This window comes from Rhinolophus sinicus, linkage group LG12 (genome assembly GCF_036562045.2).
Source record: "Rhinolophus sinicus isolate RSC01 linkage group LG12, ASM3656204v1, whole genome shotgun sequence".
In the NCBI taxonomy this organism is placed as follows: Eukaryota; Metazoa; Chordata; class Mammalia; order Chiroptera; family Rhinolophidae; genus Rhinolophus; species Rhinolophus sinicus.
In genome coordinates this window covers 50,285,673-50,306,240 of record NC_133761.1, presented here as the reverse complement: position 1 = coordinate 50,306,240, position 20,568 = coordinate 50,285,673, and the positions used below count along the sequence as shown (strand labels likewise).

The following is a 20,568-nucleotide window of genomic DNA, read 5'->3' as shown; positions in this document are numbered from 1 at the left end:
TTCCGATATAATAATCTGCCTCTGAGTTGGGCAACCGATAAAAAGCAATGCCCAGTAGTTATCAGCTCATTTCTTCAAAATTGTCAAGCTCTCGAAGGTTTCAAGGTTCAAACAGGCCAACAAGGCTTTACGTGGCATAATTAATTGCGGGTGCTCATTTTCTTGCTGGTAGAAAACTCTGTCTGTGAAATTATCATACAAAATGATAACCAGAATAATCATCATTTTTGAAATAGAAATTTTCAGAGATAAGTATTTTTTCCAGCCTTTTCAGGAGCTGTGCTGGCTCCCATTTTAACAGCTGGCTGGTTACATATTACTATAAATGCAGTTTCATCTGGTTCAGCTGAAGACTCATTCTAGGAAATTACAGGACTAGGAATATGCTGAATCTAGGGATGGAGTGGACCCGACTCCCCTCCTACTCAGATAATTCTCCAATGGCACTGGTGGTTCAGGAAAACATGATCACACTGAATCACTGAGAACTCACTTTAGCTTCTAGATTTACAAGGACATTGGCCCAAGGAAGTGGTTGAAAAGCTTAGTCAGAATCTGACTGAATAGATCAATGACCACCCTTTGCTGAGGCGGCCTGAGTGTTTTTATTTTACAGTTTCCTGACTCCCTTGGACTGAATGTATCATCAGCCAAATTCCAGGAGATACGGAAAATACTAGGAAGCTCAAAATTGGGCTCAAAGACAAACTCCTGACAATTGCAGAACCGATGCTTTTCAGAGCCAAGCAGAAAGTACGGGCTAGTTGAAAAAATAAATCCTTCTAAATAATCGAAGTGTTTACAACTACTAAGTACCAAATCTATGGAACACTATGGAGAGTAGGAACTTAAATTCCCTGCATACTATTACATAAATTAAAAATACACACAAGCATATATTTTGAAGGAAACATATGAACAAAAGGATATATTAAACCCAATACAATGCTTGCCTGTAAGTGTGTGTGTGTGTGTGTGTGAAAATGGAATGGGATACAAGGGTTAAAAGGATTAAAATAAGAGTGTGAGAGAGTAACGAATGCATTCTGCTCCTGAAGTTACTCCACCAAAATACAAACAAACAAACAAACAAACAAAAACATTAGATTTGCCTAGAATCACGATAGTTGAAGGGCATATTTTCCCTGACAAAAAGGTTATCCAATCTGAATGAGATACAAAAGATTACTACCTCACTTAAAACCACTTAATTAGCAGATCCTAATGTTTGGAAAAAGGTATATTGGCCCTACAACTTGTTCCCAAAGGAAAAGATTCGTGCCTTTCCTTTTCTCCAGTATTGGAGTATTTATTATGACTATGAATTTTGACAGCATATGGAAATCAAAGTACTTTAAAAATCCATTCTTTATGAAAGAACTTAAATGTCTATAATAAATAATCATACTTTCAGTTGTTACAGCGTTCTACAATTTTCAAACACTTTCACCCATCTCAGCTGATTTGAGCAGCACAAAAATCCTGTGAGTTAAGAAAGTTGGTATTATATTATTTCCCATTCATAAATGAGATTATTTTGGTTCAGATAAGGAACTTGCCCAAAACCACTTGGATGATAAATAGGAGGCTGAAATGACTCATTTGCTCCCTCACACACTTATTCCTTCACTTATATTCCCTCTGTCTTTGTAAATAGCACAGCCATGCAAACGGGCCTCAACCAGAAACCAGGCACCTCGTCCCGCTCTAATGCTTCCCCAGACATTTGCGTGATTTGCTCTTCACCTCATCAGACCTCAGCTCAAATGTTACCTCCTTAGAGCAGAATCTCGTGACTATCCCATCAGAGCTACTGCCTCCCATCACTCTCCGTCCCATAACCCGACTGCACTTCCATCGCATACTTATATTGTGTGTTTGATTATTTGTTTATTATATGTCTCTCCTACTAGAATATGAGCTCCAGGAGAGGAGAGAGTTAATCTCTTTTATATATAACCTTGTAACACTTCTTAGAACACGTTTTGGTCTATAATAGGCACACAATAAATAGTGTTGAGAACGAAAAATGAAACTTAGATTCCTCTTTCCTTTGTTGCTCTCATCCAGTAGGTCACCAGTTCTTCTAAATTATATAAGCATCTGTTCTCTCTCCATCCTTACTTCCACTGGTTAAGCTAAAACTTCCAACACTTCTTTTCTAAACGAGTACCATATATTCCCAAGTGGTCTCCCTCTCTTCAGTTTACCTTTTCCCTCTTCATTCGACACCTGGCTGCTAAGGTGCTCTGTCAAAGCACATATTTTACCACTCTCCTGTCTAAAGCATTCAAAGGCTTACTGTAGCTTGCAGCTAAAAATGTGAACGCTTTAGTGTGGCATGCAGGCCTTTTCATGTTCGGTGCATCCAGCCTCATCTTTCCCAGCTCTTCTCCCTTTCTGTACTCCAATCACATGGACCCACTTACAGTTTCTAGTACTCACTATCTTCTTTTCCACTTCCTTCCCTTTGTAAATGCCATTTCTTTAATGTGACTATTTATCCACTCCACTCCCACTCAATTACGTTTTTCCTATGTTGTAGTGTGATGGTACATGATTAACATTCAGCCGGGGCCAGGGAAGTGGGGGTGCGAAGTGTCACTGGCTTATAGCATTTGCTGTTTTCCATGGTGCATATAGTCCTATCATGGCTGATCTCAAACTAGCAGTGTGACATCTCTGAACACGTAGTTGGGAAGAGACATACAGTTGCACATCTTTATATAATATTTCTATGTTCTCGAGGACATAAAACCCTCAAAAACATAGGTAATAGTAAAATGTAGTAAAACAAATAGGAAGTGACGAGTTTTAAGTATTTATTGCCTTTGTTTTTAATGTAATTGAATTGTGAGCTTATGTAATTTACTTTTTAATGATGGCAGTGTTTAAACAAGTTTGACAAATTCCTGAAATCTTAGCAGTCAGCTCTCATGAGCTGACAGGAGCTGGCTCCAGCATTCTACTGATTTTCTGTTTGTATTTCTTGTCTTCCACTTAGATCTTAAACACTTAAAGACAAGGGTCATAACTTAAACATATTTGTATCATCCCCAGTGCTTAACACATAGTGAGTTAGTAAGTATTTGTTGAATAATTGATACACTTCTGGATTAAAGGCTGAACTACATGACCTGTATAGCTTTCTGGTTGCCATATTGACTGTTAGAATTACCCTGGTAAGTGTACTGGAAATAGTTGTGCTGCTAAAAATATGATTGTACATTTTTGCATCCTGGAGATGACAATCCTTTTTCTGGCTGTTGAGTAGAATATATATCTTCTATAGGACCACAAGGGCATATTATATTTGCATATGCTTTCTCAGTGTTTCTTTATGGTTATAAATGTAATAAAAATATAAAAATATAAATCATGAATTGCCAACATCGTCTAAGATCAAATTAAAAGTAAAGTTGCATCTATTTCTTAGTTAAATATTTCAGAAATGCACTTTAAAGGGCCAGACTGTAATTACTAGCAGTTAATTATTTTACAGAAACTAAGTGAAACTGCAATTAATTATGCCATACAAATGATATTTGTGAAATCAGATCTGGTGTTAAGAAATGAAATTGTTTTTAAATTGCCATAAAAAAGTTTTTAATTCATTTCTTAGTGCAATTTGTTACACGCTAAGAGAAACGTTTTCATCTTTTTCTAAATAAGGGAAAAATATGTGTCCATTGTTAGGACTGAGTGCTGACTTCCAAATGCTTTACATGCCAAACTGGAAACTGGAAGTCTCAAGCATTTTTAAAAGACAGCTTTATTGAGGTATAATTTATAGACAATAAAATTCACTCATTTGCAAGTATGTAATTCGATTATTTTTAGTAAACTTACAGGGTTGGATAGCAATCACCCCAATTAGCTTTAGAACATTTTCATCACTCCAGAAAGTTCCCTTTGCCCACTGGGTCCCCTGCTCCCACCAGCACTGCTAGGCATCCACTGATCTACTTTCTGTCTCTATGAATTTGCCTTTTCTGGACTTTTTAGACAAATGGAATCATTCAATATGCAGTCTTTGGTGTCTGGCTTCTGCCACTTAGCATAAGGTTTTTGAGGTTTACCCACATCTGTGACATATATCTTAATGAATTTTTAAAACTGAAAATTAAAATATAATAGCTGTTTAATAGTTACTATATATTAATATACTATCACCACATAGTAAGATAACTATTAACATGTAGTTGCTATATATTAATAGTTATTAATTAATGTTTAACCATGCTATTCAAAGTCAGCTGTCTATAAGAAAGCCCAGCTTGTGTAGTTCTTACACATGGAACGTGATGAATGTACTGCAGACACTCAGCACAGTTGACCTGTAAGAATGGTTTTTAAAGTATATAGATTTAAAAAGTATATAGTTTTACCAACAGAACTATATTTGGAAAATATAGCTATAGATATACCTGTATTGATTTATTCCAATAGATTATATTATATAGCCACAAACAAATGAGCAAAATTGCCACTAGAAGGACCCATCATGTTAAGATTTGCACAAATAACTTCAAGTTCCTTTCGAAAATCTAATTAACTTGTCCAATAAATGGAATAATTAACATCTGATTTTTCTAAAAACCAGTTTGAATGCTTTGAGGCTGCCATGGGCATATCAATTATAAAAAGCCTGAAAGTCACAGAATATTCATGGATATAAACTATTGTACTTACAAATTATCCTCAAGTCTCTTCAAAGAGTCCAAAACTAGTGAATGAACACTGTCTAAGGAGCAGGATCCAAAGCAATTTAGGGCTGAAATATACCTAATTTTCATAACCCAGTCATTATGTAGTTTCCTTTTAATACTAGGAATTAAAGAAAAAAGGGGGTTATATTAGACATACAAACACATCATGTTGAGTGTCAATTTGGCATTTCATTTTGACTTTAACAAATTGCAAACAAACTGGGGTAAAGCCTGCATATATAATACCATCCTATACATTATACTCAGTTTAACTGTGTAATTAACTCTTCATGACCAGCTTATTTAGAAAAAATAAAAGATTGTTATCAAATTTTGAGCTATAATTTCAGAATTAAAGAATAATATCGAAGAATCTCAGTCCAATATTGGCACTGTTTTCCTCTCTCTACTGGAAAAAACTTCTGGTCATCCAAATGAAGGACCATTTCATATTGTTTTATATCTTTTATGATATTGTATTTTATTATGATATTATATTTCTGTGAATTCTTTCAAAATTGAAGAACCGGGAGATTTATAATCCCAGGTCACTGTTGAAGCTGGATCTAGGACAGCTGTCATATTCCTTGTCACAGGCTTGTTCATCAGTAAACAGGACATTTGAGGGAGAGGCTTGGCTTTAGAGGCCAAAACTTCTGCTGTAAAATTCCTGTGTTAACCTGGAAAAAACCGTCTTCATGATGTTATATCCTCATTGTGTGTTTGTATCCTCGTTAACAACCATTTATTGAGCACTTATTGTATCCCAGACACCAGGGAAATAAAGATGATTAAGGTAAAAATATTGTCTCAAAGTTCCTTAGAGTCTAGCTGAGGAATAGACATGTTTATACTCAAGGCAGCAAAGTTTGACAATATGGTATTGAACACAGCAGAAAGGGAGATTTCTTTTTACATGCCAGCCTGTGTTACATTTTGAACTCTGGACGCCGGCTATGTCTTTCTTTCATTTGTACAGTGTTTTGCATACCAGTGTTTGCTACCCACACTCCCACCCCCGCCCATTCAATATGAATGAATTGTGTGGATATCAACTGCAGGAAAACTTTAATGATGGCTCCAGAATTTAATGATCGCTTTGGCCTTAATACTTTTCATTCTATTTGGCTTGAAGATCTCTTGGTGTAACAAAATGCCTCAACACTCTACCTATATATACGCTTCAATACTGAACAATTAAATCACGTACATGGTCATCCACATGATTAAATCATTTACATGCAAAGAATCACCCAAAAGAACCAATGTGAATTAGTACTCATTTAACTGGACTCAGATTCCTCAAATTCCTCGGATCCTCCATCCTATTTCTAACATATTTAATCGAAACAGGGATGGAAAACAGGCCCTGACATTCTGACAGGTTTTCTGACATATCAGTAAAGAGAAGATTCATGTCTCAGAGTCTATTCTAAGAACCTATGATAACTGGAATGAAATGCTTGATAGTATATAGAGCAGTTCCCCACCAGAGTCTAATGCTATGGTGGAACTAAATAATAGTGCTCATATATAAATGGTGGAAAATGGAGCCAGATACTTAATTATTGTGTTGTTCTTCGGGTTCCAGCGGTGGGCTGGTTCCATTGTAGTAACAGTTGTAATGAGTTTTTACTTGCATATTCTAACTCTGAGGTAAAACATTTGCCACATTAATAACAAAGTATAATCCCGAATTTTGAAGCTTTTATTTTCTTACCTTTGGGATAGTATGTGTTATATTAATAACAAAGTACAATCCTATATATTTGTTTTTTCTTATCTTAAAATTTTCATTTTAAAAATTTAGAAAGTAGAAAAACATAAAGAAGAAAATAAAAATCATCTCTTTGACGTCCCATGGAGAATCATTGTTAATATTTTGGGATATATACATTTAATATTTTTCTAAGTAGAAATACACATACACACACGTATACATCTATGTGTTTTTCTACAAAAATGGATTCATACATACATAAAAAATTAAAAGTTGTTTTACTTAACACTATACATGAACATTGTCCATATTACTAAATATTTTCCAAAACATAATTTCATGGGGGTGCATGGCATTCTCTAATTCTATGGTTTATTGAATGCCTTTGATACCTTAAATATCTTTTAGCTATATTATAAAATATGTGTGTATGTTTTACATATAAATGTATTATACATATGGACATTTATAAAATACGTAAATATATATTTACATTACATTACATTTTATTATAGTCTACATTTATATAATATCTAAATTATTTAAATTATTAATCATTTAAATTAATAATTCCCCTATTATTGGACACTAGCTATTAATATTTTACTCTTAGAAATAACCCTGTGAGAGATTTCCGGTCAAGATGGCAAGGTAGGTAAATGCTGTGCTGGTCTCCTCTCGTGACCACATCAAAATCACAACTAAACTACAGAACAGCCATCACTGAGCATCACCTGAAATCTAGCTGAGCCAAAGCCCTACAACTACGGACATAAAGCAGTCACCTCAAGACTAGTAGGAGGGGTGGGATGCGGAAAATAGATTTTTATTGTCAACAGCACTTAAAATAGGAATTTCAGTTGCTAATTTTCCTGTCTGTCTTCCCTATTATATTGGAAGTTCCCTGATGTAAGAGATGTTTCTTGTTCAGTTTTGTGTTTCAAATCTTTATCATGGGGTCTGGCACATTGTTTTCACTATATGAAAACTTGAAAAAATGTCTATATTAAAACAATTGAACTACCCATGTCATACTCTTACCTTTTGAAGTTCTTTGACTCTAAGACCTGACTTTGTGATTTTCTTTTGGATTTTGCCTGCCTCAGTCCAAAGTCATCACTATTTACTGTGTATTTGTTCACAAAACCGCCATCATCCCCCAAGAGGATGTCATCTCGGCAGAACTGGTTGGACAGGGACACGACACACACACACAGGAGGCAGTGATCCATAGGCTTTATGACAAAATAGTTTTCCTAGAAATGGAACAATGCTTTTAGTACATTATTATTACATTGCTCTATTATCACATTGCTCTAAATGTGAAATTATATATGTTCCCTGTTATTTAATTAAAGTTTTACTTCTGATGTTTCTCATGTTAGAGACTCCCACAGTGTTAGAGGGGCTTGGAAAGAAAACAAAGTTAACCAAGTAAATGTTAGTGAACACTCACTGTGAGCCCAGCATTGTGTTTTGGGGTATTTTGTGGGGAAAAGGGTGAGGTCCCTCCCTCCCTCTGGCTCAGTAGTGATGCGATTTTCTGACATAATACTGTGAGTGTCTCCGTCTTGGATTTGTAAGGCAGTATTAACAGGAAGCAGAATTAAAAGAGGGCAAGCCTCAGAGACTCAGCTTTCTCAGGAAAATAGGGACAAGTTCATCAGCGGAAAAGGAAAGGGCCAGAAAGAATAATGGAATTTTGGAATACATGTCAGGAATGGGCAGTGAGTTGACAAGCATAAGAAAGAGATTGACAGAAGCCACTGAGCACTCAGGTCCGTCTGCAGACCTTGAATTTAGAGCAATGCCAAGCAGTGTGGCTTTGTGTGTTCCCCTCAGGGCTCAGCCTCTGTGCAGGAGCACAGAGTGGGGCTATAGCATCGATCAGGATGAGAGTTTGGAAGGTAGAGATACAGGGTGAGGAAGATTTCTGCCCAGATGACCATCCCGAGTGGGTGCAGGTGGGAAAGGAAAGAGAGAAGAGGGATGGGGACTCAAGTGTGGAAGAGGATGCTTTCAAGGAACTGGAGGCTTCCATGGGATTGAAAGAAAGTGAAAACAGGAGAGAGCTGAAATAAGAAGAAATTGCAATCCAATGACAGGACATGAGACAGGGACACATCATATAATAAAGTACATTAAGTAACCAGCTGCCTTTTTAAAAATCATCGTGCCATCCCTAGTTGCTTACAACATTGTGGATAAGCATTAGAAGCTTAGTTTTTCACCATGACTACGGGCAAGTGTGGCACGAAGGAAGGTTATAGTATTTCTTAATCCTCCGTGTCCTTCAAATCAGCCTGCTTCCTGCGGGCCTTTTTTTTAATAACCTCCCCCCTCCTTGAGCCCCTATTGCACTTGTTCCATTTTACCGTATAATTTACTGCACTGTTATATTTTTTCATGAGATCCTTCAAGACTGAATGGTTTGCACGTAGGGAACATGTTCATTACTTCTATGTATCTGCAAATGCTCAGTAAATATTGTGAACCAGTTAAGTGGCAACATTTCAGCCACCAAAAGGGTTAACATTCACATCTGCCCCACTAGATTTCTTTTTACCAGAATTAGGCATTTGATTTTAGCAATTTTCTTACCAAAAGAAGGAGGAGTGGATAGAAAAGCTTTGAACGTGATAGCATGAGTGTAAGTAGAACGCTAATACTTGGATTTAGAGAAAACTATCAAAGAACGGAATTAGCCTCTCTCTCAAAAACAAAACAAAACCAAAACAATACCCTCAAATTAAATACACAGCAAATGGAAAGAATGTTCCCTTTTTACTACACTCATAGAATGCTAATGCAGAACTTGATTATTTAAACACTCTCATTTCACCTGTAATAGAGAAAGGGCATTGCTAGTATCCTACCCGTATGGAAAAGACAATCTCACTTCTTTGAGGATTTCTCTTGGCACAGTTACCTGGCTGCTCCCTTGAGCTTTATAATCCCAGACAATAATGGTCCTTTCTGTAGTGGCAACAATTCGTTTCAGCTGTGAGAGGTAATCACATCCTGTAATCCAGGAGGTATCCTGATAGAAAAGCATAGAATTGGGCGCGGAGGACGGCATTTATTGTGTTTATTTCATCAATGGTGACCGAGGCTAAAGAGTAGGTTAGTTACATTAAAAGCCCCATTTGCCCCCTTGTTTGCAGAGGAGCCTGGCAATGTCTCTTCTTTTATGTCTTGTGGGGAGCCTCTTATCTTTGCCCCTTGCACCCTTACCCTGAGTTGCTGGGCACCATCAGTTGGAGAACAACACCACTAGAGCGTGGCACAGCTCTGGAAGCCGCAGCAGCTGGCACAGCAGCCAGGCATCTCTGTGCACTATTATTCACTCAAGTGAGAACACTTCTTCACAGGGACACACACGGAGACTAGATTCATCAAGTTCTCTGGCCCTGTCCCCATGCTTAAAATTTTTTAGCTAGAAAAGACCTCAGTGGTCATCTGGCCAATGATCAAGTCGAGGCCAACGGGTTTGTCTTGTGTCACCCAGTTGGCACGGGGAGGATCCCCAATATCAAGGACAACACACTACTGATGAAGAACAACAGCTCCCCCTTCTGAGCGCCCACTGTGCTGGGGACTGCTTGAGTGTAAAACCCATTCAGAATGGCAGAGTGTGTGTTTGTGTGTGTGTGTGTGTGTGTGTGTGTGTGTGTGTGTGTGTGTGTGTCTCAAGTGTTTCCCCGACTCTCAGAAAACCTCGCGGGATTTCACCATAGCTTTGCGTCTGCGGCAAGCTGCCTTTCCCAGTTAGCAATGTGGATTAAATAAATTGCAGAATTGCACTCGAATTTTATACTGTTTTCAAGTTTACAGTAAAGTGTTTTAATTTGTATTTTTCCATTGGCTATTTCCTTGTTGTTCTCACAACTTGGGATGTCCCCATTGTTTACATTCCTTGGCAGTGGGTGCTTGGAAGAATTTAGGTGAATCTTTTAAATGGAAGCTTCCAGGAGTAATCAGTTTCCAAGCAATTCTCTGCCATCAGTTTAATTCCAGAGAGCAAGATCTGGGTCCCCTTGGCTGTTGCTCAAAGTTTAAAGTCAATAAACCTAAATGTACAATCAATGAAAAGACCTTATTATCTGAGAACCTCATTGAGATTCTGATTAGTTATGGAGGAGCCATCATCATCCTAGCCCTAAATTTGACTTAGTTAGAAATTTTAAAAGTGGACTTACTGTAACATTGGTGCTGGTCTGCACTTTCATCTATAAAAAAAAAAAAAAAAGGGAACACAATAATGAAATCTAGTTGACGCTACAATTAAAGGTGAGAATGCTGACTCTTAAACAACACAGTATCTCCTCAGTTTAATCTCACTTGTCATTCCACCTCTCATGAGTCTCCTCCGTTTCTCCTTCCTCTGAAGACCCCAGCTCTGTGGAATAAAGCTCTCTTTGCTTTGGGCAGGGTTTCTGCTTCTCTCGCTTGTCTTTAAGCTTGGTGACTGTACTCTTAAGAGTCCTATGCTTGACTATTTCTTTTATTTCTTCTATTTGCAAACTGCCTCACATTCTTTAGTTATTCAGAGCCACATTTGTTATCGAAACTTAGGAATGCAAAATAATACTGACAGCAATGGCAACAGTAGTTTAAAGAATGCTAAACAGCTCAACTTGAGTATGGAGTGATGTGGGGGGACAACAGTTCTTTATTTGAAAGTTATCTCTCAAGTTATTGAGAGAATTAATAACATTCAATCCAGTGGGCTCTTCTTTTATTCAGTAAGTGTCTGTTGAATGAATGTCATGCCCTGGGCACTATGGTGGTTGAGGATCGTAGATTTGTTCCCTGCAGAGTTAATTGGGAGCAGCCTCTTATATCCTTAAGGCATGTTAATTGTTTAGTTGAAGGATCTTAATGACCTGATTTCTTTTGCCTGCTCAGAGGTCTAGGAAATGGCTGCCCAGAAGGAATGGATTATGTGAAAAAGAAAATCTGGGTGATTACTAAAAACTGTTAGTGGTGGTCATTGCAATCTGTCTTTCATCTGAAGAGTTCAAAAGGTTTTCCCACCAGGGACTTATTTCTAAATGGAAAAAAGAAAAAGTGTTGTAAGGAAATTGGTGAGCAGAGAACAGAACAGTGTGGTTACTCTTCAATTTCTTGACTTCCATCTTTAGTGGCAGTCACTAATGTTCTCTTATCTTTAAAAGTTTCACAATCCTTATAGATATCTTTTGAATTTTTAAAATGTAGCGTTTTCTGCAGGAATTTTTATTAATGACATTTACACTCTGGATTACCACACCTGCCAGAGAACACCAAGAAAATTCTTAAATGTATTTATTTAACTTCAGATAGATCCTAAATTATGGATTAACCTGTTATAAGATATTTTGAATTATTAATGACTACCTTTTAATAAATTATTCCTGTGACCTACCCTACCAAATTACTTTTCCCATAAAATGTGTCATCCTATTTTTAAGGCATGCAAATTCAAAATACTGTTTATTCCTGGTGTATCCAATCTTAAAATAATTGTTCAAGCAATCTTTTCTCTCCAGTTACATCATCTTATAAGAAACAGATGTGAGTGCCTGTGTGCTTGTGCGTATACATGTGTTATCTGAAAACATGTATAAGTGAGTTAGTGTGTTTGTATGTGTGTGAGAGAGACACAACTCTGGAAGTAGGATAATGCCACCTCACTTATTTCCCATAATCCTGAACCATTTCATTATAAGGATTGTTATTTTCCTTCTCACATTTTTCTTTAGATACCATCGTAATTCTATTTTTGAGAAAATAAAAGTGAAAAAAAAAATAAGAAGGGAAATAATGCACTGAAAAAAAGACACTGAGGAAGACATTCTCATTTTGTTTTCACGTCATTTGCTCATAATCCCAACTGCCAACATTGTCTGAGCGTTCACAGTGATGCTACGCACTTTAAGTGTATTAATTCATTTAATCAGCACAAGTAAGTACCAAGGGCGGGAAATTCTCTGGCTCTGAATGGAGAGGCAATGAATAATATGGAGGTAAATAGCACATCTGGGCAGGGGCCCAGGCTCCACACCCACACCCAGAATCTCCCACCGCTCCACCGCCAGGGGCAGGTGGCCCTTCCCTGATAGAATCCAGCTGCCTGGAATGGAGACCACTGAAGGGCTGAAAACTATTGTTGAACTTTTAGTCATGTGATGATTATTTTCATGTTTTACTTGTGCAAAGCTTGCCTCTCGTTGCGAACCAACTAAGAATTGGAATTACTTTTTGATATTTAGCACCAAACATTCGCCTTCGATTTTCGTAGTGAAATACAACGTAGATGTTATCATCATACATTCCATTAAACTCTCTCTTATTTAAAAAATAGAAGCCCAAAACTTATAAATCCAGAAAGAGATGACATGAATAAGAGCAATGCCTTCCATTTATATGGGAATTTATTGTTCACACGGTGCTTCTGCTTTCATGACCTCATTTGACCTTCACTGCAGTCCTGTGAGGGAGAGAGGACTGTCCTACTGTCCTCATTTTACAGATGTAAAAAAAGAAACGTGAAAAGATATAAGTTGGCTGATTCAGTTCCCTACTTAACATCATAGCTGGCAAAATAAAGGGGCTAGAATTTGAGCCATTTTTTACTCCAAGTCCAAAGTTCTTGTGTAACTTTTATTACTCGGGAGGATTATGACAAAATCGCTTGGCTTGTGAGTTTTTCTGATTTTATCTGATAAATTATCCAGGATTATCCTTTAATTGTGCTGATGTCACATGGGTCAATATGACACCCCGAGGAACAATGCCAAACGCAGCTACCAAAAGTCTCAAAAATTTCTCTGGGGCTCAGCAGTCTCCTCATTGTAGCCATATTTGGTTTTATTTTGTTAGAATAACTCCAAAGTATGGTTTATGGTTTCTGCTGCACCTGATACGTAATGCATAATGTATAGATAAAACAAAAGAGAGGAAGAAAAGAGTTGGGAGGGAGGAAGGGAAGAAGTGGAGGAGAGGGAGGAATCCAAGATTTCAAATTACCTGGCTATTAAACACTGTTATTAATCCTTTCTGAGAAGCCGCTATTAGTAAATCCAACTGAGGAATCTTGACAATGCACTTTATCACGTCCCGTCTTCTACTACCTGTCAAAGGTATAATATTCAGTTCGGCTCCTAGCAGTAAAGATCCTAAAAGTCATTTGTCAGTTTTGTTTAAAAAAAAAAAAAAAAAAGTAAAGAAAAAGAAAACAGCCAACTTTTGCTAGAAAACCCTAGTTGCTTAAAAATTAATGTAGACTAAAACCATAAAAATGAGTAAATGTTGCTTTTTAATTATCCCTAGAGATACTATAGCACTTTCCAACTAAATGTGGTGTATGAATTCCCATGAAAACACGAGATACACACCCTCCCCCACACACACGTGCACATTTCAGAGGATGAGTTTTCCAAACATCTTTTACAATCATTTTTTGAGATTCCCGCCCCCCCATCTCAGGAATCCTTTCTTTGAACTGTCACCATTATGGTTTACACAGAACAAAAACCTAATACTATTTCAGGCTTTCTAGTATAAAAGATGAGACTCCCTTAACACTGTTACTAAGCTTTTTTAGGTATTATTTTGTGCATTTTGGAAAAAGCACTAGACACTTTCATGTTTCTTTGCCTGTGTGCTGAATTATAAAGTCACACATATTGGTCCTCTTTGCAGGGTGATTTGGTTTTTATCATTGTAAACTCTTAGAGAGGAACAGCAAGTGAATGATTTCATACTCTAGTTATATCACCCTAATCCATGCACCCTCAACAGAGAAAATTCTGCCCCCAAGAAGGTACAAATTGGTTCTTGGGAGTGTGTGAATGTCTCACTCTATTTGTCTATCATATATATGATGTCATATATATGATATATATGTATGTGTGTGTGTGTGTGTGTGTGTGTGTGTGGTACAAAACAGATACACAGTATATCAGAGGTAGTAAAATATCATGGGTTGGGGGAATGGGGCTGGGAAGGGTTTTGGGGTAAGAGGGGCCCAGAATTACAAAAAATATCTGAAAGGTTCCTTAGGGGATCAGTAATGAAAACCAGGCCGAGAACACTATCCTGTTCCAAGCCACCTCCGTTCTCTCTGCCTCCACTCCTTCCCCACTTTAGACTGTTTCCAACGCAGGATACAGAACAAACATTTAAAGTACAACTCAGACCATGCCTCCCCTCTGTCTGCAGCCTTCTTGTAGCTTTCTGTGTCACTCCAAAGTCTGTAGCATGGCCACGGCCCTGGACGTCTGCCCCCGCACCCACTGGTGCCTCTGTAACCTCGTCTTCTACTGGTGTCCCCTATTCCACTCCTGTCCGAAGTGTGTGGTTTGCCCTCTCATCAACTCCTGGTCTTTTATCACCTCCCCAGTGTGGTTTTCTCTGCCTCCTGTGTGTAAAGTCCCAACACCATGTTCCCATCTCCAAACCAACTTCTTCTTCCACAACCTGCTTGCGTCATTTTTGTCTGTACCACTTAATACCATCTGACATCTTCCATATTTTACTTGTTTGATGTTTTTCATTGTCTGTCTGCCTGTCCCCACTGGAATGTAAATTCCATGAGGTCAAGGACCATTTGTTCACTGCTGTGTCCCCAGCACTTAGAAAGCTACCTCACCCACTTGGTAGACCTTAACCAATGTTTGTTGAGTGAATAAATGAATGACAGAACCCAACTGCTACCTAGAAAGATGCTTTCAAAGTTCTAACTCGGGATGCCAGCAACCTGTGTGCCCTGCTCACTGGTCTCTGCTCAGCTCAGCGGTGGTGGCAGCAGGGACAGCCCTCTTGCTTATGCTCTGTGATGAGTTCCCACGGCCAGAGCTTGGGCTCTGGTGAGGCCTAGGTTAGGCTAAGGAAGGGCTGAAGACAAAGGTGGGTTTGGTTCACAAATGACTGAAGTAAGTTCAGGTGCTTTTCTAAGGAAGACCAGGTTCAACCTAAGCTGGGCCCTTTACTTCTGGGATGAGATGCAGGAGAACAGGGGCAGGTCCTAGCACTGCCTTTCCTTTTCCTGGACCTTTCTCTTCCTGGAGGGAGAAAAGGAAAGAAAACTTGCAGTGTCAACAGTGGACAGGGATGGGGGTTCCTGGGTCCCAGGCTCAAATTTTAAAACAACTGACATGTAAACTGGAGACTTCCTAAACTGAGCTAACACCCCTGTGTGATTGGCCCCAAATGCACAGTTTAACATATAGGGTTAAACCTCCATGAGATAATTGAGGATGAGTGTGTGGGAAGGTGGTCTAGTTAGTGAAAACTTGAAAATTCAATTCTAAGAATATTTTAAAAGAAATGTGATTCCATTTGGGATTAGAGCACGCATTATTGAGGTGACAATGCAGAGAGCTTTAACTCGCGAGCTGAATCTCCCCAGTGCAGTGTGATATTTCCATCACGTTGCCTAGTGAATACCCTTCAGGGCAATGAGAATATTTGAAACTCAACTACAGGAACAGTTTTTTCCGATATTGCATATGAAACCGTCACTCCCTCCCTTCCCCTTACAACATATTTAGCAAGTACATAAAACAAGAAGTGATTCTATGGACATGTTATGTCCTCAATATTTATTTTTGAGAAAATATTAAAACCCATATTCATTTGGAAGGTAAATTAACAATATCACCTGAAATTACAACTCGCTGTTTTCTAGAAACGAGGAAAACCAAATTTTCTTCATCCATCTGGGCAGCAAGAGAATCCTCATCAGAGGTGAAATATCCAAAGATCTAAAATCCCAAACAATACACAAAAACATGTACAATATCTCAGAATAGACTGTGAAGTAACAGATTTGATGTTGGTTGGATTTAAAGTCTTGGGTTAATAATGGTCAACACCGGCAACTTATTTTTTAACCTACCCTGGAGCATTCCTTTAACATTTTTGAAGTTAGCAAATACAGTTTTAGATTTATAATAATTCACTTGAAATTCATTTTTGGGGCACACAGTTATAGGCATCCATATAGTGTTCTACAAGGTCTGACAATTAAGTCCAAGAAATTGTTGCAACGATGTTGCTAACCTTTTTTGCTATCAGAGGGATTATTTGTTATGAATTTCTACCAATTGGACAAACAGTTAACTAAGTTTACTATTTGGAAGTGCTGAAAAGGCTGCGTGAAAAAGTTAGACGAAATGAACTTTTTGCCAGTAATTCATGGCTCTTGCATCACAACAATGCACCAGGTCACACAGCACTGTCTATGAGGGAGTTTTTAGCCAGTAAACAAATAACTGTGTCAGAACACCCTCCCTACTCACCTGATCTGGCCCCCAATGACTTCTTTCTTTACCCGAAGAGAAAGGAAATATTGAAAGGAAGACATTTTGATGACATTCAGGACATCAAGGGTAATACGATGACAACTCTGATGGCCAGTCCAGAAAAAGAGTTCCAAAATAGCTTTGAAGGGTGGACTAGGTGCTAGCATCGGTACATAGCTTCCCAAGGGGAGTGAGTACTTTGAGGGTGACCGTAGTGATATTCCCCAGTGAGGTATGTAGAATTTTTTTTTAGGATGAGTTCATGAATTTAATTGTCAGAACTCATATGCCTCTTCTTTGAATTCATTTGAGTGTGGTTATGAATTTTCCACTGGAAACATAAACTAACATGGTACTGTAGGAAAAGTAGATTGTATCTGTACCAGAATCTTCCACTAACTAGCTTTATAAATTTAACACACTCACATTCTTTTTGGATGTCTTCACATCTAATTTTTCTCATTATAAATTTAAGGGGCAAGCCTAGATGATAATTTAGTTGAGTTTTAAGGTTTCATGAGTCTGTAAATGTCAATTTTCCCCAGTGCATTTGCATCCAAAACCTAAAAAAAGAAAGTGTACTTTTTTGTGGCATTGCTGCAATAATTTTTAGATTTATATTCAGATCCAGGTTTGTTCCTTTGTGGCTTTTAAAAGAGTAAACCTAGTTCTTATTACTGATAAGACTAACATTGGCTGATAAAAAGCAGGTAGTGTATACTGCAATGAAGTCAGTCTTCCAGCATTGCATTTCCGTTTTATAGATGATGGCTCTGAAGCCCAGAAAGGTTAGGTCACATGGATTGAAATAGAAATGCCTCTTAGGAGCATTGGCACAGATAGTTTGTGAGGAAAATGGCAGAACAATAAAAGAGAAACCTTCCTGCACCGTTTTTTTTTCAAAACTCAAGTTTTCTTCAAATGTATACAGTGTCTCAGATGCAGGTCACAAGTTTTTAAGTTTTTTTTTTTTGCTTTTACTAAACTTGCATATGATTTATAAGAACCCAAAGGACATAACAGGATAATGTCATGAAATTGCTGAATAGACAGGGAGAAAATCTCAGCTCCAATTTTCTGGGTGGTTTTCGGTAAGTCAGTTACCCTTTCTGTGCTTCACTTTCTTCATCTCTGTTACTGCAATAACGTGATCTTCCCTAATCTATATTCTGGGGCTGCTGTAAAGATTAAATGAGAACATGAAAGGGGGGTATCTGGAAAAAAAATGATTATGTCTTAACTGGAAAGTGAAAGAGAAGGAGAAAAAGAGAAAGTAGGTGAGGGAAAGAATGAGTCTCAATTTCCTAATCTATACAATAAAAACCTAATACTTTACGTTAGTATTTTTTCTTTTTTTCTTTCTTGGCAAGGACAAGAGAGCAGTTTCCAGGCTCTCGGCCTGACATGGAAAGGTGCTGGCTCGGGTAGTAGATGGCCATCAGCTGTGACTAGTTGGCCATCAGCTGTAACCAGTTAGCTATTGGCCACTGATATAACTGCCGTGGCTGAGCTAGCTAGCGTGCATTGCAGCTAGCAAGTGAGGTGGGTTGGCAGAAAAGTGGACGGCAGGTTGTGGATCGTGTGGCTCCTGCTTCCTGTGTCTCCAATCCAGCCGCCAGCGAGAATATAGCAGTATGACTCCCCTGTCTATGGCTCCGTGGGTGTTCCTTTTTGGCCTCATCATATCCACGTTCTTATGCGGGCAGCGGGACCAGAGACCCCACATGACAGCCCACATGACAACAGGGAAATGTTTTCTTTACTTACAATAAAAACATTTGTAACATAGTTCTCCCTCTTCAAAACAGACAACTCTATAAAAATCCACAGAGGCCCACTTCTCAGTTAACATAGAATTCCATGTAAATGGATTTTTCACAGCGTAATAACAAGAAGTAGTCATTGTGTGACATGATAAAAGTGTTAGCTACCCCTATGGTTGTAATCATTTTGACACATATGTATCAAATCAATGTTGGATACCTCAATTTGCTAAAAGTAGTAATTTATTACAGCAGCTGCAGAAAATGATCACAGTCCTTTTTATAGAGTTCAGGGAATTTTTTAATTATTTCTATTCTGCTAAGATTTTTTTCTTTAAATTTGTATCAAATATTTTTATTTTATTTTATACAAAGTGTCACCTTCTGTGAGTTTAAACAAAGGTCAGAGGCATTTCTGATACTGTTTCCATAGTTCGTAGATCACTTAACAACCAAACACACTCCTCTGTGTTCTTACAAGAACCAAACTGTGCCAATCAGAAAGTGACTCAGGAAATGTAAAAGATGGTCAATCCTAGCCTTTTCTTCTCTTATACTAAGAATTTTTATACACTGGAATGTGTATACACTGACACCACTGAAAAGGAATATTTCATTTAGAATGTAAAGAAGGCCATGAAAATCTTGGTTGTTGTTAATGGCATGTATAGTTCTTCAAATCGACAACTTGGTCTGAAGTATTGAAAAGTTACTCATTGATAACACAGTTAAACATCAGTCTGGTTGACCTATTTTCAATTATGGGCAGTGGCACATCATGTCTCCATGGGTGCAGGCATTTAAACATGCCACCACATTGTGCGTTTACCCGTGTCAGAATAACACTTTGATTTAAATATTTATTCAAAATGAAAATAATAGTTGCATTTCATATTATAAACATGAAAAGTGATTACCTCACACCAGTCTACAGGTGCATCTGGGTTGTTGCAGAGTTTCCTGTAAAAGCATTTCACATCTTGATTTTTCACTTCTGGACCAAAGAGCTCCTGTACTGCTGCATAAAACTTGTCATAATCAATTGTATCTGCATTGTAACGAAGTGCAAGAACATTGTCATAAAATTCCAAGAACTATATCGCCTTTTTCAGCTACTTTTTCTATTTGCTACTCTATTTCATTATTTCAGCTGTATAAAAAACAAATTCTTCTGCATTTTAAAGATCTTTTTCATTGGAAATATAACTAGGGACTTGGCTAAAATATTACTTAGTCAGAAGAAAATATTTCATTTTGGTGCTTAGTACCGTCTCCGTAGCTTTTGTTGCAACTATTTTAGGAGTTTTGTTCAGGAATACAAAGATAAGAAAGTGAAGCACTTCTGTCCTAGTGTGAAAAGTCACCAATTAGGAGTCATTGCTAGAGTTCATCTTGAGTGAGCAAAGCACAATTCTTGATTGGTTCTTTGACACTATGTAAACACACACACACACCACTTCGTGAATATTGATTTTGCCCAATTGGTGATTCACTGGAGTGTGACTAGTGAGCCTAAGGACAAGACAGAAAAATATATTGAGCATCTGGTATGTGTCAGAATTGAGCTAGACACTGGACTTAGAATGGAAAATAGATAGAGACGATCCCTCCTTCAAGGCATTTACCTTCTAGTGAGAAAAATAGAAAATTAACAAGGGAACAATCAAATAAATATTTACGGATTGTGACAGGATGACTAATTACTAGTGATAGACATTAGGTTAGTGGCTATCTGTTGACAAGGACATGAGGGAACTTTCTGGGATGCAAGAAATGTTCTTTGTCTTGATCTGATTTGTAGCTACAGGTTTGTTTACCAATGTCCACACTTTTTGACTTATATACTTCAGATTAGTGCACTTTATGGGCTTCACTGTATGTATGTCCCACCTTAGTAACAAAGTAAAAATCATTACGTATAGTGTGAGAGAAGTGCTAGAAAGGACACCAGTAGGAATCTGTGATATATAATCGTAGTGGGTGGGGTGGGCCTCAGGGAAGCCATCCCTAAGGACAGCGGGAAAAATTAAGCTAAGATCTGAGAAACAAAAAGGAGGCAGCCACGTGTAAAGCGAGACAAGAGCATT

At 37.9% G+C, this 20,568-nt stretch overlaps 1 protein-coding gene across 1 annotated transcript in view; it reads right to left on the bottom strand.

Annotated features, from left to right (window-relative positions):
- Positions 1–20,568, bottom strand: part of WDR64 (WD repeat domain 64) — an 87,433-nt gene that overhangs the window by 62,720 nt on the left and 4,145 nt on the right. Inside the window, exons 2-8 of the mRNA XM_074316790.1 lie at positions 19,399–19,529; positions 16,076–16,178; positions 13,441–13,544; positions 10,629–10,658; positions 9,359–9,469; positions 7,471–7,685; positions 4,693–4,827 (exon numbers count right to left, since the gene is read on the bottom strand). Of these exons, the coding sequence (XP_074172891.1) occupies positions 4,693–4,827; positions 7,471–7,685; positions 9,359–9,469; positions 10,629–10,658; positions 13,441–13,544; positions 16,076–16,178; positions 19,399–19,529 (829 nt within the window). The remainder of the gene's footprint in view (positions 1–4,692; positions 4,828–7,470; positions 7,686–9,358; positions 9,470–10,628; positions 10,659–13,440; positions 13,545–16,075; positions 16,179–19,398; positions 19,530–20,568) is intronic.